The 22,033-nt window shown below is 33.2% G+C and overlaps 1 protein-coding gene across 9 annotated transcripts in view; it reads left to right on the top strand.

Annotated features, from left to right (window-relative positions):
- The window catches only part of KIAA1109 (KIAA1109 ortholog), a 196,427-nt gene that overhangs the window by 30,199 nt on the left and 144,195 nt on the right, over positions 1 to 22,033 (top strand). For all 9 annotated transcript variants that reach the window (XM_032858342.1, XM_032858352.1, XM_032858359.1 and 6 more), the window contains exons 8-16: positions 3,173 to 3,359; positions 6,144 to 6,225; positions 6,811 to 7,004; positions 9,056 to 9,135; positions 10,879 to 11,029; positions 15,506 to 15,662; positions 16,075 to 16,153; positions 18,297 to 18,388; positions 19,876 to 19,993. In XM_032858342.1, the coding sequence (XP_032714233.1) occupies positions 3,173 to 3,359; positions 6,144 to 6,225; positions 6,811 to 7,004; positions 9,056 to 9,135; positions 10,879 to 11,029; positions 15,506 to 15,662; positions 16,075 to 16,153; positions 18,297 to 18,388; positions 19,876 to 19,993 (1,140 nt within the window). The remainder of the gene's footprint in view (positions 1 to 3,172; positions 3,360 to 6,143; positions 6,226 to 6,810; positions 7,005 to 9,055; positions 9,136 to 10,878; positions 11,030 to 15,505; positions 15,663 to 16,074; positions 16,154 to 18,296; positions 18,389 to 19,875; positions 19,994 to 22,033) is intronic.

The raw sequence follows: 22,033 nt of genomic DNA, 5'->3' as shown, positions 1-22,033 counted from the left end.
ATATTTTTGTTCTACTTAAGAGTATGATTTGTGGTAAGATGCTGTTATTCTTTCATATAAATGAGTACTTCTATGTGCCAAGAATTGTAGGTACCATGGATACGACACTGGATAAAACAAGTCCCTTCTCTTACAGAGCTTGCGTCATTCAAGTTGGGAGGGATTCAGGTGATTAGTAAGTAAATATATCTAGTGTTACGAGGAGTGAGTGAGGAAAATTCGGCATTGAAGAAAATAAAAGCACATTCAGTAGAATAGGGAGTGCTGGTTTGTAGGGAGGGCGCTCTTTTACATAGGGAAGTCAAGGAAGGTTTTATTGTTTGGGGAGAGTTAAACAGAAACATGAAACAAGTAAGGAAATGAGTTCTAAATGTCTGGGGGAAGAACATTTCCTGGTTTTTCTGTTCCTATCATTACCTAAGTGGAGACCAGTTTTTAGAGAGATTAGGAGAGAAGAGTATGGATCCTGTAGGATTTTTTAGGTAGCTTAAAGACCTTGATATTAATCTGAGTAGGAGGGGAAGCCATGAAAAAGTTAGGGAACAGAAGAGTAATATGATTTCAGTTAGGTGTTTTAAAGATCTGTAAAGATGTGTAAGGTACCCACATAAGTGGAATAAGGGCAGAAGCATGGAAACTAGTTAGGAGGCTCTTGTATTATAAAACAGGTATAAGTTGATAGTGACTTGACCCAGAGTGGTGAGAAGTGGTTAGATTTTGGATATAGGAAAAGGAAAGGAAATCTGACAGAATTTCCTGATACTGTCTAGGACAGGAAAGAGAACAGTTTTTCTTGCTTGAGTAATTGAAAAGATTGACTTACTATTGATAAGATGGGGAATGCCATGGATTAAGTTTCATCATGTGAGAAAAGCACATGTTTGGTTAGAAATGTCAAGTGTGAGGTACCTGTTAATGTATCACATTGGAAATAATTGAGTAATTTTCTGCATAGTTGACCCTGGCATTTTGGGAAGAGGTTGTGGATGATAACCGAAGCCGAAGAAAGGTTTAAACCTAATGGGTGATAGAGTTTGATGACTGACTTAAAAATGGATGATGATATTTATTACTATCAGGTCTTTGAATGCTCCAAATTTATTAAAAAACAGTGCTTCCTATTCTTTTAATTTTAAGAATTTGATCTATAGCAAGAGAAAAGGGGCAAAACACTTGATTGTAATAGTTTAGGGGATTGTCTTAGTTTTTAGACCTGTGATAAATCTGAATAGGAGGGAACATAGGTCAAGAGCTATTTGAAAAATACCAGAAAAATTACAGCTCCTTTCTTTTATCTTTTCTTTTCTTATCTTAGGAAGTGGTGAGGGAAAAAATCTAGATTGGAGTAGAAATGAAAGTATTACTGTATAATAAAATGAATGTTGTTGATTCATTTTCCATGGGTTATTTTTGAGGTATGAATGACAGTATTTTTCGTTTGTTCATTTAAACTAAAATGTATTTTATTTAGCGTATTTGACATTTCTTACACTTTTTATTTTCTAGTAACTTGAGAAGAAATTAGTTTTGGTATAATTTGGCATATTACTCAAGGTTTATACTTCATATTTAAACACAGCTTAAGCTACTATAACGAAAGTTAGTTCTCCATAGCCATTTAAAAAAAATAAGCTGTTCTAACTGATCATATCTAATTTTAATTGTCCTTCAGTTGAATTTGATAGAGAGAAAAATGAATAAAAATTAATCTCAAAAATAACCCTCACAGAAACCTATGTATAACATAAGAAAAGAACACACTTAAAGAAAGCACTGCAGTACTTTTTTCTCACCCTCTTCAATTGACATGTGATAACTGTCTTAGATTATTTCCTCAGTAGAAACAAGTGCCCCATCTATCATTTTGTTGTTGGATTTAATAATTACTGTTGTTACTTATATTTAAGGTTATTATGTCTTTTATTTGAGAAGATTATTGTTTCTTTCAAGTCTGCAGTTTTTAAGATCTTGGTTTTAGTATTGTGTAGTTTTATTAAAATTTTTTTTCGGTAAGATTTTATTTATGTATTTGTCAGAGAGAGTGAGAGTGAGAGAGCACAAGCAGGAGGAGCAGCAGGCAAAGGGAGAAGCAAGCTTCCTGATGAGCAAAGAGCCTGTGTGGGACTCCCTCCCCAGAACCTTGGGATCATGACCTGAGCCTAAGACAGATGCTTAACCAACTGAGCCACCCGGTATCCCTTAGTATTGTGTAGTTTAAAAAAAATAAACTAGTATTTATGAAAAATCTTTGTTTCTGTGATATAAAAATTTAAATACTAATGTAATATTTAAATGTATCATACTTTGAACATTTTGAGATATATATATATATATATATATAATACATTTATTGTTAGGATAAAGTTTTACTTTTGGTCTATAAATAGCACTTTGCTTTTCTTAGCATAGAAATCCTTAAATTCTGTTGTTATACAGTCAGAATTTAGAAATCAAGATTGTTTTAGAATGCTTAATTGGAATACTACAGTAACATCAGCTTTTTTCTTTCTTTTGCTAGTGTTTTATATATTTTTAAAATATATTTATAGGGATGCCTGGGTGGCTCAGTCATTTAAGCATCTGCCTTCAACTCAGGTCATGATCCCAGGGTCCTGGGATCAAATCCTACTTAGGGCTTCCTGCTCAGTGGGAAATCTGCTTTTCCCTCTGCCTGCTGCTCCCTCTGCTTGCATGCTCTCTCTCTCTCTCTCTGACAAATAAATAAAATCTTATTAAAAAAAATAGGAACTTAAAGAGATGCCTGGGTGGCTCAGTTGGTTAAGCATCTATCTTCGCCTCCTAGGATTGAGTCCTGCATTGGGCTCCTTGCTCAGCGGGGAACCTGCTTCTCTCTCTCTGCCTCTGCCTGCCACTCTGTCTGCTTGTGCTCTCTCTCTGACAAATAAATAAATAAAATCTTAAAAAAAAAGTAGAAACTTAAAAAAATTAAAAGAATATATTTTTATTTTGTATATTCATGTTATATATTATATCTAAATCTAAATCTAAATCTAAAAATAGATTTGTAAGTTTTTGAAATTCTCTTTATCATAGAATTATTTTTAAAATAGAGTTACCATAGCTGTGAGAAAAGATTGACTAGAAACTTTGAATGAGGTTTTTAAAAAGTTGATTAAAAACTTTTTTTTTTTTTTGTAATCGGTGTCTTTAGATCCAAAGGCAGAAACCAGATTATACATCACAGTCAATGACTTTGAATTTCATGTCTATAATCGTTCGGATCTTTATGGACGTCTTCAAGAATTATTTGGTTTGGAGCCAACAATAATTCCACCTAAGAAAGAGGATGATAAAACACGGGAAAATGGAAGAACAAGAACCCAGTCCAAAATTGAAAGGTTCATAGTTACACTTGAATTTTATTAATCTCCAACATTTATCATTTACTTTTATTAAATATCATCGATGCTACTCACCTAAACACAGCTTAATTTTTCTTTGTAGTTTGACTAAAACTTACATTCACATAAATTGTATAATTACTTTAAAAATTAAATAATACAGAATTACATAATTTAAAAAGAAGTAGTCTTGTTCTGCTTACTAGTCCTACTTTCTTCCATATTGATTTGTGTTTTATGTACATGCCCTTTTGAGTGCATGTACATAAATATATGCACATATACACATAGTTAAGATGCATATACAAATATATGATTTTGTTTTGTTTCTGGGCTCTCTGCATTGTTTCTGTTACATTGACTTATGTGTCTTTTTTTACCAGTACCACACTATCTTAATTACTGTGGTTTTACAGTAAGTCTTATAGTCAGGTAGTGTCAGTCCTCTAACTTTGTTGTTTTCTTCCAATGGTATGTTGGTTATGTTGGGTCTTTTGCTTCTCTATATATACTTTAGAACAACTTATTGGGATTTCAGTTTGGATTATATTGAATTTGTAGATAAAATCAGGAAAAACTAACATCTTGATCATGTTGAATCTTTGTATCAGTGAACATGGAATATCTCTCCATTTATTTGATTGCTTGATATCTTTCATCACAGTTTTATAATTTTCCTTATGTAGATAAATCTACATATATTAAATTTGTATCTAAGATTTTCATTTTTGTGGTGCTGATATAAATGCTATTGTGGTTTTAATTTCAAATTTCACTTGTTCTTTGCTGGTTTATAGGAAAGTGATTGACTTTTGTATATTATTAATCTTGAATTCTACAACCTTATTATAATCACTTATTGGTTCCAGGAGTTTTTTTGTCAGTTCTTTCAGATTGTTTACACAGATGACTGGATCATCTGCAAACAAAGAAAGTCTTTTTTCTTCCTTTCCCACCTTAATCCACTCCAGCCTCAGTAAACAGCTTCTCTGTTACATATGATGTTTCTTCTCCATGGAAGACTCTTCATCTTTTTTGCCTAACTCATTCATCCTTCAGGTCTCCCTGATCCTTCTATGTGTGCCCACAGAATTCTATTCTTTTTCCTAAGGTAACACTCCTTGCACTAAAATTGCCTATTATAACTATTCTTACTCCCATTGTAGGGTACAGATTCCCTCAAAGCAGAACAGTTGTCAGATTCTCAGGATCCCCAGTACCTCAGCTCAGTGCCTTGGACATAACATCCATGAAACATTTATTTGGGAATAAATGTTCTCTTATCATCTACTTAAAAAACTATTAGGTAAACAAGGCTAGTTCTTAACATTCAAAAATCAATTAACACACTAAAAATTAAAAACCAAACGATCATATCAAAAGATGCAGAATAAGTATTTGACAAAATCTAACATTCATGATTAAAATCTCATAGTAAACTAGGAATAAAGGAGAACTTCTTTGATTTGATAAAGAACGTCTACAGAAACCCTATAGTTAACAATATACTCAATGGTGAGAAACTAGAAGCTTTCTCACTAAGATCGGGTACAAAGCAAGGATGTCGCTTTACACCACTCCTTTTCAACTTTGTACTGGAAGTACTACCTATTGTAAGACAAAAGGAAATAAAAGTTACACAGATGGAAAAGGAAGAAGGATGTTGTGACAGTTCAGGGAAAAGTGATCATCATTTGGGTTGGTAACAAGGAGAAGGGAGAGAAGTAGATGGATTCCAGATATACTTAGGCAAATGAATCCATAAGATAGTGATAGATTAGGTGTGGAGAATGAGTGAGAAGGATGCGTCAGTAATGAATCCAGTTTCTAATTAGTGGTTATCCTCACGGAACCGTAGAGAAAGAGCAGGTTAGAGGGGAGATAATGAGGTCAGTTTCAAATTTAGTTTTAAGCAATGAGGGCTACCTTAGTGGAGATGGCTTGAGAAATATGATTTAGGAGTTACTGGGTTATTGAAGAGCTATGGCTTCTCATCTGAAATCTTTAGTGATTTGCTGTGAAATTTTCATAGCTTAAATTTAGTATACTTTGTGTGTGGCCAATTTCTTTTTTCTTATTCTTGGCCTATCATTTTCATTTTATTGAGAGGAAATTATTCTGTTATAAAGTGATGGGGATAAGGAAGGGAATGGATCAGCTGAGTTGCCAAAAGTACTTAAAACAGTTGAAAATATCAATGTGACTTGTACCTTGGTCATTTGTTATTTTAGTAATTTAGGTTGTCTTATAGAATGTCATATTGGGGCACCTGGGTGGCTTAGTCATTGTCTGCCTTTGGCTGGGGTCGTGATCCCAGGGTCCGGGGATTAAGCCTTGCATCAGGCTCCCTGATCAGCAGGGAGCCTGCTTCTCCCTCTCTTACTCCCCCTGCTTGTGTTACCTCTCTCACTGTGTCTCTCTATGTCAAATTAAAAAAAAAAAAAAAAAGAATGTCATATTATAATGAGTATAATGGTGGATGTAATGACAGCATATCATAATTTATACTTTTGTCATTAGAACTTGTTACTCTAAAAGTGTAATTTTGTTATTATACTTTGCCAGTCTTAAAAATTGATAAATGATACAGTGCATCCTGAGAGATATTTGAGAGATACTAGTATTCTGTTAGTTGCTGTCATTATTTTGTTTACTAGAACAATCATTAGATGTATTTGGAAAGTTACAGCTGGTATTACTGTGTATTATGAAGAAGTCCACTGTATTCTCAACTATTTAAGTTTTCTTATGTATGTTTATTTTTATTTTTATTTTTCTCAGAGTTAAAGTAAAAACAGAATCTCAAGACCCCACATCTTCATGGAGATCACTTATTCCAGTCATAAAGGTCAATGTGAGCACAGTAAGTAAATTCTGCGGCAGTTCATGTTTGGTGGGTTAATAATGAAAACTCTTATTTTTGCAAATAAAATTTTCACTAAAGAAAGTAATTTTGTAGAGTTGTTTAGGTTCCAAAGTTCATAAAGGTGTGAAAGAATTATTTCAACACCCAATACCATCTTAGCACACATTTATTAAGTCTTAGGGGCTACTTATTCACAAGTACTTAGATTTCTTTAAACACTAAATTTATCAGTGGAGTAATTTGGATAGTGTATAGTGCTGAAGTGGAATAATTTAATTGTTGCTTGAAAATGTTTATTATTAGGTCAGGGGCACCTGGGTGGCTCAGTGGGTTAAAGTCTATGCCTTCAGCTCAGGTCATGATCCCAGGGTCTTGGGATCGAGTTCCACATTGGGCTCTCTGCTTGACAGGGAACCTGCTTCCTCGTCTCTCTGCTCTCTCTCTGCCTACTTGTGATCTCTGTCTGTCAAATAAATAAATAAAATCTTAAAAAAAAAAAAAGAAAATGTTTGTTATTAGGTCAACTAAGGAAAAATATGTGGTTTGTATATTACAGCATAGTTTCTCTTATTTATTTTTTAGGGACGTTTGGCCTTTGGAAATCATTACCAACCTCAAACTCTGTGTATCAACTTTGATGATGCTTTCTTAACTTACACTACAAAACCGCCTTCTAGTCATCTTGATCAATTCATGCATATTGTGAAAGGGAAACTTGAAAATGTTCGAGTCATGCTTGTTCCTAGTCCAAGATATGTTGGTCTTCAAAATGATGAGTAAGATAGTCTTACAAATTGTCTTTCTCTGATTGACTTATTTCACTTAGCATAATCCTCTCTAGTTCCATCCATGTCAATGCAAATGGTAGGTATTCATCCTTTCTCATGGCTGAGTAATGTTCTATTGTATAAATGAACCACATCATCTTTATCCATTCATCTGCTAAAGGACATCTTGGCTCCTTCCATAGTTTGGCTATTATGGACAAACCATGAGAGACTCTGGACTCCAGGAAACAAATTGAGGGTTACAGAAAGGAGAGGGGTGGGGGATGGGATAACCAGGTGATGGATATTAAGGAGGCATATGTTGTGATGAACATTGGGTGTTATACGCAACTAATGAATTGCTGAACACTACATCAGAAACTAATGATGTACTATATGTTGGCTAACAACATAATAAAAAAAGTCATAAAAATAACATAATATCTTTATATCTAATATAGATATCAATTAGAATCTTTGTCATCTCTTTAATTTTTTTGCTCTAAGTTGGGCGATAATTGGGCATATTTCTCTGTTAAACCAGTTAACAGCATAGTCGTGCTTTATAATTATAAATGATATATTATCTATCCATTGATGAGCTTTAATTTTAAACATTTTCCTATAAGATTATAACTATAATTTCTCTACCATTTTCTCCTTCTCACTGTACTTGGGAAACTTACTTGGGGCATTTAGGCTCTGAGGTTTGTAGGTTAGAAAATATACACTATAGGTAGGCCTTTATTTCCCGAAGGGATGGATTAATAGTACATTCAACAAATGCAGTGTAGTGGAATATCATTTTGAGTTAATAAAAAGTTGAAAATTGAATCTAAATTACTCTTGGAAAACTGGTGAAGTTAGGATGATACAGTTTTAGAACTGTCCCAGCTTTTATCTTTGTGTGCTGGTAGTATAAAATTTATGAAGTTATAAGAAGCATGATTATTCCTTCTTAATTCCAACTTTTGGCTAGCTTGCTTATTAGATTTCCCCATCACTAGAATGATGGAGAGGTTTTCTCTATGTGAGTAGCAGGGATGCTATGGGGTTTACCTCATCTCATTCTTCATAATCACAGACTTTGCTAAGCATCTTGTAGAATGTGGGCTGTGCACACAGTTCTATATATTATGGGTAAAATTTAAAATACTGAATAAATCTGGACCTTATGAAGTTTACAGAGTAAGATAAAAAGGTGTTTTCTTACTAATTTTTATAAAAAGGTAAAATTGTATTTTTCACTCTTCAAAGTAAGTGTGGAAATTGAATGATGATATTAGACATTAACCTTTATCATTTAATATATATTTAGAAGAAGGTTGTTGAATTTGTATATATTATCTAATGACTGAAAAGTTAATTTTGATACGGAAAGAAGATGTGGTATATGAATGAAAAAGAGAAAAGTTGTTGAATCAAAGCAAGTAAAAAGTAATAATTTGTGGGGAAGTGATTGTAGAGAAACATTAATTCCAGAATTTTTTCAAGTCGATCAACTAAATATTCTTAGAAATAAGATAATATAAAGACAAAGATAATATCAAGTTGTTAAAAAAAGACAATATTTTTATTTAATGTTTCTAAAAGATCAAACTTGATTTTACAGATATATAGAATATTTCCTATTAAGTTATAAAGTATTAATATAAAATGGTTGAATTTAAAGTTTAATTTTAAATTTTTTGTTACTAATGCAGAATATGATTATTCTAATGATCATTGTTCTTTGATTATATTTAATCAAACTTTGCTTTAAATTGATTTCTCTTTTAAAGCTAAAAATGCATAACAAATTTTCATTTTTTCTTTTTGAAACTAATATATTGGTTAAAAATTTTTCAGTACCAATTTATTTAGTCTAATATAGAATACAACTATGCAAAACTTCATTGTCTATGTAAAAGATGTTTTGTTTTCCCTTTTCAATGTGCTACACTTGATTGTTTTTTAGATTTTTTTCTCTTTTTGTTCTCAACTATTACTACCTTATTAGAATACAAAACATTTTATATTCTGGAGATGTACTTAGTTTGCCATCCCCCCTCCTTCTATAGACCACCAAGATTAATGGGAGAAGGGTTTGTGGTGATGCAGTCAAATGATGTTGACATCTACTACTACATGGATGAGCCAGGTATTAATTTTTGAAAGTGTGTTTCATAGCTGCACTTCTACTCTATGAAATGTTGATATTTAATAATATTTTAAGTCTCCTTAGTTAAGATAAAATAAACATCAATATGTCATAAATGTAGATGGAAGAGTGCCTACCTAAAAAATGTCTGTATCATTTATCAAAAATTGAATATTACTATTTCAGACCAAAAGAACAATATAGGAGTCTTTTGTTCAATTCTGTTTTCAGAGGTATACCTTAAAAGTTGTGAATGCAAGTAACCTGGTGTGAAAACCTTTAGAGAATGTGGTGACAGTTAAGGTAGTTCATGCTAGCTTAAGAAAATCCTTTGAAGCTTGATGTTTAAGGATTGAAATCTAGCTCATTAGAGTGCTTCACAGGTGGCTTGAATTTTATAAAAGAAACTAAACATTGGATTTTTAGCCCTTTTTTCCTACTTCTGTTTTTTTTTGCCTTCATGGGGTTTATGAGGTCAGAGTGTTTTCAGAGGAAAATGAGGATGTTACTTGCCTTTTTAACCATATTGACATTTGCATGCTGGTACAAAAGCAATGGTGGGTGAAATGATACCAGCCATTGCTGGTACAAAGCAGCAATGGCTGCTTTAGTATGAATTAAAGCAGAGCTTCCGAACTATCTCTTCTGATCACTCTCTCTGTCAAGTAAATAAATAAATCTTTAAAAAAAATGTTGTTGTTGTTGTTGTTTTAAAGAGTTTATTTATTTATTTGACAGACAGAGATCACAAGTAGGCAGAGAAGCAGACAGAGAGAGAGGGAGAAGCAGGCTCCCCACTGAGCAGAGAGCCCGATGCGGGGTTCGATCCCAGGATCCCGAGATCATGACCCAAGCCGAAAGCAGAGGCTTTAACCCACTGAGCCACCCAGGTGCCCCTAAAAAAAATGTTTAATGATGACATTTATCAGTATTTGGAGAACATATGTGTGTCTCTGTGAACCAGTATTTTCCAAATGTTACAAAGTTACGCCATGGATAAAGATACATTCAAAGTATAAGGGAGATCGGTAAGTTTTAATGTATCCGAGTATGAAAAATTCAGTATAGGGTTTCAGATTCCATGTTGCAATTAACTTTTAAGGAACTACCACTTTTTCAATTTTGGTATTGTGTCAGAGAAGAATATCCACAATTATCTGAAAAAGCTATTAAAATACTCCTCCCTTTTCTAAATAGCTGTTTGTTTGAGGCTAGGTTTTCTTCAGATACTTAAATAACAAATTAAATGCAGAAGCAGCTTTGAGAATTTGCTTATTTTTTAGTAAGTTGGACATTAAAGAGATTTGCTGAAATAAAAACAATGCTACTACTTCTAAATGAATTTGTTTTAGAAAATATGGTTATTTGTTCATTGAAAAGTACTTTCATTAAAAATGGAATTTATATTTCATTTAGTTTTTATAAAATAATTTTTTCATATCATATTTTCATTAAGTTATATTAAATGAAATGTAATGAGTTCAATTTTATTAAACATTTTATTACATCAATACGCAATGAGTTGTTACCTTAAAAATAAAATTTTAAAAAATTGTCCAGTTTCTATTTTGAATATAGTAAATTATGATTGAGATAATACCAAAAAATGGCACTGTGTATCCTTGGTAATTTTTAAGAGTGTAAAGGATTACTGAAAGCAACATTTTTAGAACTCCTGGTCTAGGGAATCTTTAAACAGTAATTTTAAGTAATTACCTTTCTATTGTATATTCTGCAATATAGGACTTGTTCCAGAAGAAACAGAAGAAAATATTGAAGGAGAAATGAGCAGTGAGGATTGCAAATTACAAGATTTGCCTCCGTGTTGGGGACTGGATATAGTTTGTGGTAAAGGAACAGATTTCAACTATGGGCCATGGGCCGATAGACAAAGGTACTTGAGTAAATTATATTTCTAGTAAGTCTTTTAATGTTGAATGATACAAATTTTATAAAAAAGTGGCTTAATATTTTGTAAGCTCTTTTATTATGGCAGGGTAAGATATCACTAAGCATTTTAATTCAAATTATAAGCATTTTAATTCAAATTATAATTATAAATTATAATTTTAATTCAAATTATAAGTTGGCATAAGCAAGTTCATTCTGAAGGAGGGGCTGATTTGTTAGAAAAATGGTGAATGAGGAGCATATATATTTGTTTCTTTGTTTTTTCTTTTGTATTTAATCAATGAATTTGCCAGGGACTGTTGGGCTGTAGAGATTCAGAGACAAAAGACATATAGTTCAGTTTCAGTGAGGAAGAACAAACAAAAGAGTTTTATTAAGGGTTGAGGTAGAGGTAAGGAACAAGTCTTGATGAAGCACTTAGAAATGTACTGTACTAGTTGGCTAAGACTGCCATAACAAAGAACCATAGACTGTATAGTTTAAACAACAGAAATTTTTTCATGGTTCTGGAGGTTAGAATTCTGTGATCAAGGTGTTGGTAGGTTTGGTTCCTTCTGAGGGCTGTGAAGGAAGGGTGTATTCAAGGCTTCTCTTCTTGGCTTGTAGATGGTCATCTTTTCTCTGGTCTTCCCATGGTCTTGCCTTTTGTGTGTCTTGTAGGTTTCTGTCCACATTTCCTTGTCTTAGAAGAGCACAGTTATATTGGATTAGGGCACACCCTAATGACTACATTTTAACTTAATCATCTCTCTAAGTATCCTATTTCCAAACATCAAATTCTCAGGTACTCAAGGTTAGGACTTCAATGTATGAATTTTTAGGGGGACACAATTCTTTTATAACAGATACATAACTCATCAGAGAAGAATTGGGGAAGGCTTTTTAGTAGAGGTAACATGTAAGTTGAATTTTGACACTTAAGTAGGAGTTAGCCAATGAAGGAAGTGGAGGACAAATAATTGAGAAAAAGGAAGAGTTCTGCAAATGCATGATGACAATGGAGATTTGTCTTATAGTTTCTACAGGTTGTTAGGAGACTTGGAGGTAGTTAAGAAAGATTTTATACTGGGGTCATGGACAGTGTCTACAAGGTGTTTTTTTTTTTTAATTTTTTAGTTGTTCTGTTAATTTTGAAGTAATTCTTATTTTAATACATTCTGACCACGTTTCTACTTACTAAAGAGTTTTAAGCAAAGAAGGGGACATTTACCACTAATTATGAGGGAACATCTAAATTTTTATGTAAATAGACATTGCCCAAAGTCAGTTTAGTATTTCTGTTCATAAACAAGCTTGAATGGACCATTCACTGAAGCAGATATTGTTGGGCTGTTGATGGACTAATGAAGAGTGCTGATACTGACTTGATATACTGACTCTTTTTATACTTGTTTTAAAAAGTGCTTTCGACCTAGCTTGTTAGAAGAAATACATACTTTGTTAAGTCGCGTGTTAACCTTTTTATCTCTAGTATATAGACATACCTGTCCCATCAAGTGTAGCTACTTAACAATTGTATGATAAATGAATAAGTAAGTTTGTCATTTGAAAACTCCTGCAATATGCTAATACATTACTTTGTTGAGTTCTGGGTTAGGTTATTTATTAGACTTGGAAGTGAACAGCTTAAAATTTCAGGTTAGGAAACAAATGCTTTCCAAATTACTGGATTTAAATTTTCCTTTTATGATAAAATTTTTCCTATAGTAAGCCATACTGTGTTGGAATTGTTGAAAATGAGAATAGTTGAAAATGAGGGTTTTTACATCCTATTACATAACAGTTATATTTATACATTATTATATTTGAAAGGAAAATATTTAAGAAAAGCTTCAACACAGACATATAAAATATTTGCATTTCTAAGACTTGAATAAAGTATGATTATTTTTAAGCTGTATTTCATTTTGTTACATTAAAAAAAGTTAGGGTATATTTACATAAAAGTCCAAACTAAAATTCTTTTACTAAATAGCCATATTCACTTCTAAAGTGATATTTGTATTATGGGGAGAAATGAAAAAAGAAAAAAAGAAAAATTTGTTATATTGACTCTTTTCAGTAGATCTTGCCACTGCCAGAAGAGAATAGCAATATCTTTCTTAACCTGGACTTAAAACTGTTCTTTCAGGTTTATTTGAAAGAAAAAAGAGAAAAAAGAAAAACTTTTTTTTTTAAGATTTTATTTATTTGAGAGAGAGAGGGAGACCACAAATGAGACGGTGGGGAGAGGGAGAGGGTAAAGCAGACTCCTACTGAGCAGGGAGCCCAACGCCAGGCTTTCGATCCCAGGACTCTGAGATCATGAACTGCACCAAAGGTAGACACTTAACCAACTGAGCCACCTAGGTGCCCTGAAAAACTTACTTTCACATGCTTTTAGTTTATTAACAATATTTCTTATTTAGCATGTACAAATAGTGCATTTCCTCTTTTGTATCCATTTCCTTTCTTCTCCACCATTTTGCATTTCTATACAAATATGAATTATAATCAGAAATGAATGGTAAGGTCAGTTTTCTTAGCATCCACTAAGATGTAAGAAATTTAGGAAGAAATCTCAACTGTTTTGCTATTGGATAGTTCATTCAGTTTTGTGACGAGATTTTGATCTCTTCAAAAGAGATTTTGATCTTGTTAGCTTCTGGATTTTGATTTCATTTTACCACCTTTACATGGTTTTTCTGAATCATTACAATATTCAGCTTTTCCTTCATGATATTTTCTTTCTGCGAGTTTTCATGTCAGAGTTGAAATACAAACGTTATGAGATTTGTACTGAATCCTTAGATAGGTGATAGTTACAATAATGCAAACATTTTCAACATTGTCTAGCCTCTTACTGCTTTCACATAAGTGCTTTTGTTTGTATTTTCACACTCGAGTCTCATAAGCCAGTGAGATATGTGGGGCAGATATGGTAAGCTATTACACCTGTGAGAAAATGGAGGTTCAGTGATTTAGGCAAGATAATGATGCTGTAGCATCTAGAGCTAACATTCAGACCAGCCTTTCAAGTCCACGCCTCTTTTCATTATATCCTGCTATCCATCGAACAGTCCATTTTCATTCAGTGATCATATTGGATTTTTTTAATCTTTAATAGTCTTAGTTTCATGTATTTGTATGTTGTAGCTAGAACATTTGCAGAACTTTTTCATTCATATACACTAACTTGATGGTAAGTTATAGTCTATAATAGGTCAGTTTTCACCTTTTGTTCTATTCATCTAATTTTTCCCTACCTTATTTATTCTAAGTAGCATTTTTTGTTACTTTTTCAACCCTTCCTTTTTAAAAGCTATAAACTGTCACCTTCTCGAATGTATGAATAACATTACATTAATTTTGACTCTGAAATGGAAAGTCCTTGGGTTCTTTCATCTTTGTGAGAATGATGAGGGGAGGCAAATGTATTAGAGCCTTAGCTTCTTTACTTTTTAGAGATCTACTGACCTTTAGATTCTTATTGATAGATTATTGATTAAAAATAATGATTGTAAGGGGAACCTGGTTAAGCATTGCCTTTTGATTTTAGCTCAGGTCATGATCTCAGGGTTATGAGATCAAGCCCTGCATCAGCCTCCAACCTGCGTGTGGAGTCTGCTTAAGATTCTCTCTTTCCCTCTCCCTTTGCCCCTCCCCTCCTCTAAACATAATAATGATTATAAAAATAAAAGAAATAATAACCATTTTTTCAAGCATCATGTACTGTCAAGTCTTTTCCATATAGGTTGTCATTTAATCCTCAGATCTATTCTATGAGGCAAGTTGTGTTATTCCTGTTGTTCAGATGAGAAAGCAGGTCAGGTGTCTTCAGAAAGGCTAAATAACTCATCCATAGTGGAATGATTCTAATTAAACCATCCTCCTTTCGTTCTTTCTTTAACTCTTGATATGCTTGTAGAAAGTCTTTAATTTCTCCCAGTATGCTTGAACAGTACAGATTTGTTCTTACCTGTATCTCGTTTGACAATAGTGTATTATAACTCAAAGCTTGTTGGGGTACCTGGATGGCTCAGTTGATTAAGTGTTGGGACTCTTGGTTTTGGCTCAAGTCATGATCTGATGGGCTGTGAGATTGAGCCATGCATTGGGTTCTGTGCTCAGTGAGGGAGTCTGTGTGAAGATTCTCTCCCTCTGCCTCTTCCAACTCTTGTGCATGTGTGTGTGCACCTGAGCATGCTCTCTCTCTCAAATAAATAAATAAATCTTTAAAAAAATACTCAAAGCTTATTGATCTTTGGAAGTACAAAACATTGGAAAAAAGAGTCTTTCATTTTACTGAAAGGAAATTAGTGTAGGTGTTATTTTGTGACTTAGGTTTTTTTTTTTTTTTCTATTTCATGTCCAATTGTTAAATGAGATAGCAGTGATAGTACAAAGTTAGAATACTGATTTTGCTCCCTCATAGATATAATTTTGAGTAACAAGTTATTCTTTATACCTCCTTATATAGAGACTGTCTGTGGAAGTTTTTCTTCCCACCTGATTATCAAATTCTGAAAGTTTCTGAAATTGCACAGCCTGGGAGACCACGACAGATCCTTGCTTTTGAACTCCGAATGAATATTATTGCAGATGCTACAATTGATTTGCTGTTTACCAAAAACAGGGTAATTATTAAAATAATATAGTAGAAAACAGTGTTTAAAATTTGAATGTTATTTTCCAGGGTATTTTTCTGGTAACTAGTTCTATACTTAGATTCATTTCTATGAGCTTCCTGTCACCCTCCCCCCACAATAATTGTATTTATGTTGCTTTCATTAAGTACCAAAAGTAGGAAAAGTTAATAATAAATCTTAATTCTATAATCTGGTTCATTTTCTTCTTTATATCTGGCCAAATTGTTTTAGTGTATTTTTACTAAAACTTTGAACTTTTGTTCTTAGAAACTTATTACCCATTTCATATCATTGATGATTATATTTTATCTGTGATAATAACTGAAAAGTAAAGATGGAAGTATGATTAAATAGTGAGAAAGTAATTGTTTTATATGGTTTAATTTTTTTCTTTTGATAGGAAACAAATGCTGTACATGTAAATGTAGGAGCCGGTTCATATTTAGAAATTAATATTCCAATGACAGTTGAGGAAAATGGTAAGCTACAATGAGTACTTTCCTATTTTAAATGATTAATGGGGAATGATTAATCTATAAATAATAGTTTGCTATCCCATTGAGACTAAAATTAATGGGGTTTTCTTTTTCAGCTTTCTATTATATTTACTTGATAGTACATATTAATTACATAATCAAATTATTTGTATACCTGCAGAGAAGGGAAAATTTTTAAATCAAGTTAGGTCTTACGCTTTCATCATACCCTATACTTATTTTTTGTGAGACTGAGGATAATTTGTTTAAAATGTATTTTTCCTATTAGTCTGTTGCTCTGTAAGACCAGGTGCTGTTTTTTGTTTTTTTTTAAACTGATATAAACTTGGTGCTGAACCCAGTACCTGGCACATGGTATATGGGCAGTATGTGATAGAATGACTGAAAGGCTTTGTTTTAAGGTTTTATTGTTAATAGATTTTGTTAGGGAGTAAGCCTGGTACTTTGAAAAATACAGCTTTAAGAAAGCAGAACATTTCATATTTAAAATACTAAATAATACTCTGCTGTAGTTTTATCTAAGCTAATCTAAATTTATCATACATTTGAAATTTGGACTCATACAAGTTAATCGATAATGTGATTAAATACCTTTTATTAAATTTTTCAAAATATTATATAGCCTTTTTCATTTTCCTTCTTCCTATCCTCTTAGTGTATTTGTAATTAAGAATAATTAAAGTGAAATTCTACTTTATTGATTCACTTCTTGAGAGTACAGAGAATAGCAACTTACCCATATTTTTAAGTCATTAACCAACAGTGTTACTATGGCTGAGTATAATTCGAGTAGTTTTTATATCATGCTTGGCTCTCTTTACTTGTTTCTGTCACCTTTTTTTTTTTTTCCCCTGGTATAAGAAGAAAGAAACTAGTGGGTTGACTGCATTCATTAGCTTGTATAAAAAGGTAGGAGTTGGGTCTATCTACTTAGATAATCAGTTGTGAAACAGTGACTGAGAATGACATAGAATATCTTTTCTCTGTCCCTTTGAGGCTCTTTCAGTGAAGATTTAAACCTTACCTTTGCTTATTGTAGAAGAATGGTCATACTAAGTCTTGAAGCAGATGCTTGAGATTCTCTAGGACTGGGTGGTTCAGATTAGTAAATTGTAAAGAACATCTTTTAGGGTAGCCTTACAGAGACACAGCAGGAGGAAAAAGTTGGGGGGGTTGCATAAAATTGAGAATGATTCAATTAAGGGAGGGCTTCTACCATTTTTAAACTGATACTCCACGTAGGAAATATTTGTTCACCTTTCTTTTGTGCGGTTATGGGTACACCTGGGGTAAGGGAGCCACTGAGGGCTGAGGGAATCGATATCTCGAGCATATTTACTATGAATTCATGGTCGGTGCCACAGCACACTGGTTGTGGAACTCCGAGTGAGTTATGGGTCTAAGGAAAGTCCAGTCAGGTTCTTGGGAAAGGTTAGGTGGCTTTTAAGATGACTGTCTGAGGGGAAACATAGATTAAGTCATAGATATTAGCAAAATATAGTTCAAACACATTTAAAACTTTTTTCAGAGATTCAGGTACTTGAAAAAAAATGCCCAGAACAGGATGCATGCTGAACTAGCTATATACTAATGACCATAGTAGCATTAGTGTTCATAGAAGGGCAGCGCTTCAAGAAAAGAAGTGAAACCTTTGCAGTTTTCTTCTTTTGTTCAGCATGGAGCTATGTTGTTTGCTAACTGTCATTAATTACATAAGGAATAGCCATTGTTTAGAAACTCTCATTATATATGGAACATTTTCCATATAAGGAAAATGATTAAAACAACTTTCTTTGAGTCAGTAGGAAAAGAAGAGACATGGGAGCCGTCTTCAATAATTGAAAACTGTCATTTAGAGGATGGACTTAACAGTTTTGTACTGGCAAGCAAAATCAGGAGGACATTTTGTGAAGATGGAACTTTATTCCTTTAGAGTTATCCAAAATGAGAAAGGTCACTTATTAGGTAGCAAGTTCCCCATCACTGGAATGTATTTGTATAGTTTCTGATCACCATTTTTCAGAGATGCCTTCTTTGGGTGGTGATGGGAGTTGTTTCTAGTACAAAATTTTTAGTCATAGATATATCTTTTTAGGTTCTTAACTTTTCTGTTTTCACTTATTAGGTTATACTCCTGCAATTAAAGGACAGCTCTTACATGTTGATGCTACCACCAGCATGCAATACCGGACCCTTTTAGAAGCAGAAATGTTAGCAGTAAGTCTAGAGTATATGATGATATTGTTTACATACATAAAATCTGAATTTGGTTTTAATTTTTTAATATAAAATTTTAATGACCAGGAAGTTATTAAATAGTTAATCTTCTCATTCAAGAACTACCAGGTGCTTTTGGTGTTATTTTTGGGAAGAGGAGTAGATTCCCAGTGCTGTGGACTCTAGCATCTTTTTTGCTCTGCTTCTGGTTATGGGCAAAGTGAATATAAGGCTGTGCTAGCATGGTTTTTGATCTTTAAAAATGTGAAAAGTTGTTAGATTATTATTATTATTTTAAAAGATTTTATTTATTTATTTATTTGACAGAGAGAGAGATCACAAGTAGGCAGAGAGGCAAGCAGAGAGAGAGAGAGAGAGAGGGAAGCAGGCTCCCTGCTGAACAGAGAGCCCGATGCGGGACTTGATCCCAGGACCTTGAGATCATGACCTGAGCTAAAGGCAGAGGCTTAACCCACTGAGCCACCCAGGCGCCCGAGATTATTTTTAAATTTTATTTTATGTTTAGACCGATTCCTGTGTTATAAATGAGATAATTTTTCACTATATGTTTCTGGCCCCATTGGATTCCTGCTCATGGCTTAATAAGTCATTTTCCTTTTTACTTGATGAATGAGGTAAAAAGAATAAAATCTTATTGATACTGCAGATTGCTCCATATTAGAAAAAATATGGAAGTACTTATGATTAAATGGCAGGTTGGGGCCTCATTTCATTATCAGGTGGATTATTCTTCATCAGGGAAGACAACAATAACAATAATAACAAAAGCCACTATGTAGAATGGCTTATATTCAGAAAGGATTCTTTTATAAGATTCTCTTATATTAGGTCTTAATTGTGTAAAAAAAGCATTTTTACACATATATATGTAAATTAAGAGGAGAGATTTGTAATTACCAAGAATATATTGAATACTATAAATGTATATTAAACTGGCATATTCAGCATTTTAACGAATTCCTGAGCAATTGCTTATAAATGGTGCTGGGCAATAATGCTATTCCTGGTTAGGCAGCTCTTGCCTTTAGCAGAATCTCCAAACTTTGGCAGATGGAATACATGATAAAACACCTTAAATACATGATAAAGCTCCCTATCAAACTGCCAAACGGGAACCTGGAAGGCACTGGTGGCCAAACCTCTCACATAACAGATTAGGTTTAAAGAGGAAATAAGGACATTGGTTGCTACTCTGTTAGTTTAGCTGGAGTACCGTATAAAAACTGTAGTCTGCTTTGTTGTTCTTAAAGTTTTCATGGCTTACTCTTTCAAGGAGCTAGATATAACCATAGATACTGACCTTAAGCCTCAATAAATATTAGAATCTCAAAGGGACCTCTGTTCAGCTCAGTGGGAAAATAAGTTTTAATTACTCTTATTAGTGTATGTGTGAATTTATTTCTAATGTTCTTCACACAGTGTCACATTTTAAGCTCTAACATTTTTACTTAACATTTCATTTGCAGTTCCACATCAATGCCAGTTATCCCCGAATATGGAACATGCCACAGACTTGGCAGTGTGAATTAGAGGTTTATAAAGCCACCTACCACTTTATCTTTGCACAGAAGAACTTCTTTACTGGTAATTTTCTAATAAATTTAAATATAATGAGGTTTATCACAGTGAACTTGTTTACATTCAGTATGTTTTGTCTTTAGATTCAACATGGGGATTTTCTGGTAGAGTTCATACTTTTTTTTTTTACACTTCTTTTTGGGCTAAGAATATAAAAGGGAAAATTTAAATATAGGTATTTTGTGTTCTCTTTTACTGCAAACAAGGGAAATATTAACCCAAAATTGGGCTTACAAAAAAATGAAAGAATTCATCTTAGGCTGGTGCTTTGTGTCATCGTAGTAGGGGATAATTTGGGGAGGATGAATCAGTTTCTTTCTTTGCCTGAATTAGGCATCAGCATAGTTTCATTATTTTGTTTCAATTATGTAATCCACAAACGGTATATTCAGATAGCCAAGTATGTTATTTTTTTATTTTATTGAAGTATAGTTGACACGTTACATTAGTTTTGGTTGTACAACATAATGATTCAACAACTCTGTGCTCACCACAAGTATAGCTACCATCTGTCACCATAGAGTACTACTACACCACCACTGACTATGTTCCTTATGCCATGCCTTTCGTTCCAGAGACTTCCTTGGTTCGTAACTGGAAGCCTCTACCTCCCATTCCCCTTTACCTATTTTTCTCATCTCTTTACCCTCTTCCCCTCTGAGCACCAAGAGTTTGTTTTCTCTATTTATGGGTCTTTTTCTGCTTTTTGTTTGTTTTGTTTGTTAGATTTCACATGTAAGTGAAATGTTGTTGCACATGGCAAAATTTTATTCCTTTTTATGGCTGTTTAATATTCTTGTGTATTTTTGTGTGTTTGTGTGTCTGTACATCAACATACACCCCATCTTCTTTATTCATCTATTGTTGACATTTAGTTTGCTTCCATATCTTGGCTGTTGTAAATAATACTGCAATAAACGGGTGCATACAGTTTTTCGAATTAGCGTTTTATTTTCTTTGAGTAAATACTCAATAGTGGAATTATTGGATCATATGGTATTTCTGTTTTAAGTTTTTGAGGAATCTCCATACAGTTTTCCATAGTGGCTGTACCAGTTTACATTCCCACCAACAGTGCACGAGGGTATGTTATTTTTGTATTTGGAACTCCTACTTCTTTCCATTGGCATGGATATTGAGTTGATGTTATCTTTAGTTGGAAAAAATTCCTGTATTTCTTGAAGCATATTATGATAGCTACTCATATTTCATGGGTTTAGAAGCATGCAGTCTTGGTCTCTGACTAACATATATATGACTACATAAAAATAAGTTGCATTTATAGAACCTTCCCATAGAAAGTTTAGTTTAACAGAGTTGGGCTAACTTGCCAGGGTCAGTGGCTACCCCAGAGCACCTAATATTTGGCTTACTGATTACTACATTTATCCATCTATCCATCCATCCATCCATTCCTCCGTCCTTCCCTGTACCCACCAGTCATTTACAAATATTGGATCTGTGCTGAGTACTATTAGATATTTGGGGCTATGGTGGTAGGTATACATAGATAGTCCTGCCCTTACGTTACTTACTAGCAATATGATGTTGGCCAAATTATCTAATTATCTTACCTTCTGTTTCCTTATCTGTGAAATAGAGATAATAATTTCTACCCTAATTTTGCTATTGTTAGAGCTTGGGCATTGTATAATGCCATTACTACAAATATGTTCAATCATAAGTGTTTTATATTTGTTTTCTAGTTTGATTGGGAACTTTATTGTGGGAACTAGATAGAAAGCTTCTAAATTCTTGAAGTTATATAATTCTTCAAGGCTTGAGTCGGGGTCCCAGTAGTAGAATTTGTAACAAAATCCCTGGCAAGTTAAACTTTCGTCAGTGAAGCCGAACATTGAATAAGTACTGCTCAATTTATTTTTAAAAAATAGCTAAAATTCACAGTGTGTATTATGTGTCTGTCTCTGTTCTAAGCAATTTGCACATATTGAATTGTTGAATCCTTATAATAATTCCTGAGATCGATATTATTGTTATCCTTGTTTTACAGATGAGGAAAGTAAGTTACAGAGTGGTCAAGCAGTT

Source organism: Lontra canadensis, unplaced genomic scaffold, assembly GCF_010015895.1.
Source record: "Lontra canadensis isolate GAN:19392208 unplaced genomic scaffold, GSC_riverotter_1.0 scaffold1, whole genome shotgun sequence".
NCBI lineage: Eukaryota > Metazoa > Chordata > Mammalia > Carnivora > Mustelidae > Lontra > Lontra canadensis.
Note: the sequence above shows the minus strand (reverse complement) of the source record. Positions and strands in the feature narration are given on the sequence as shown.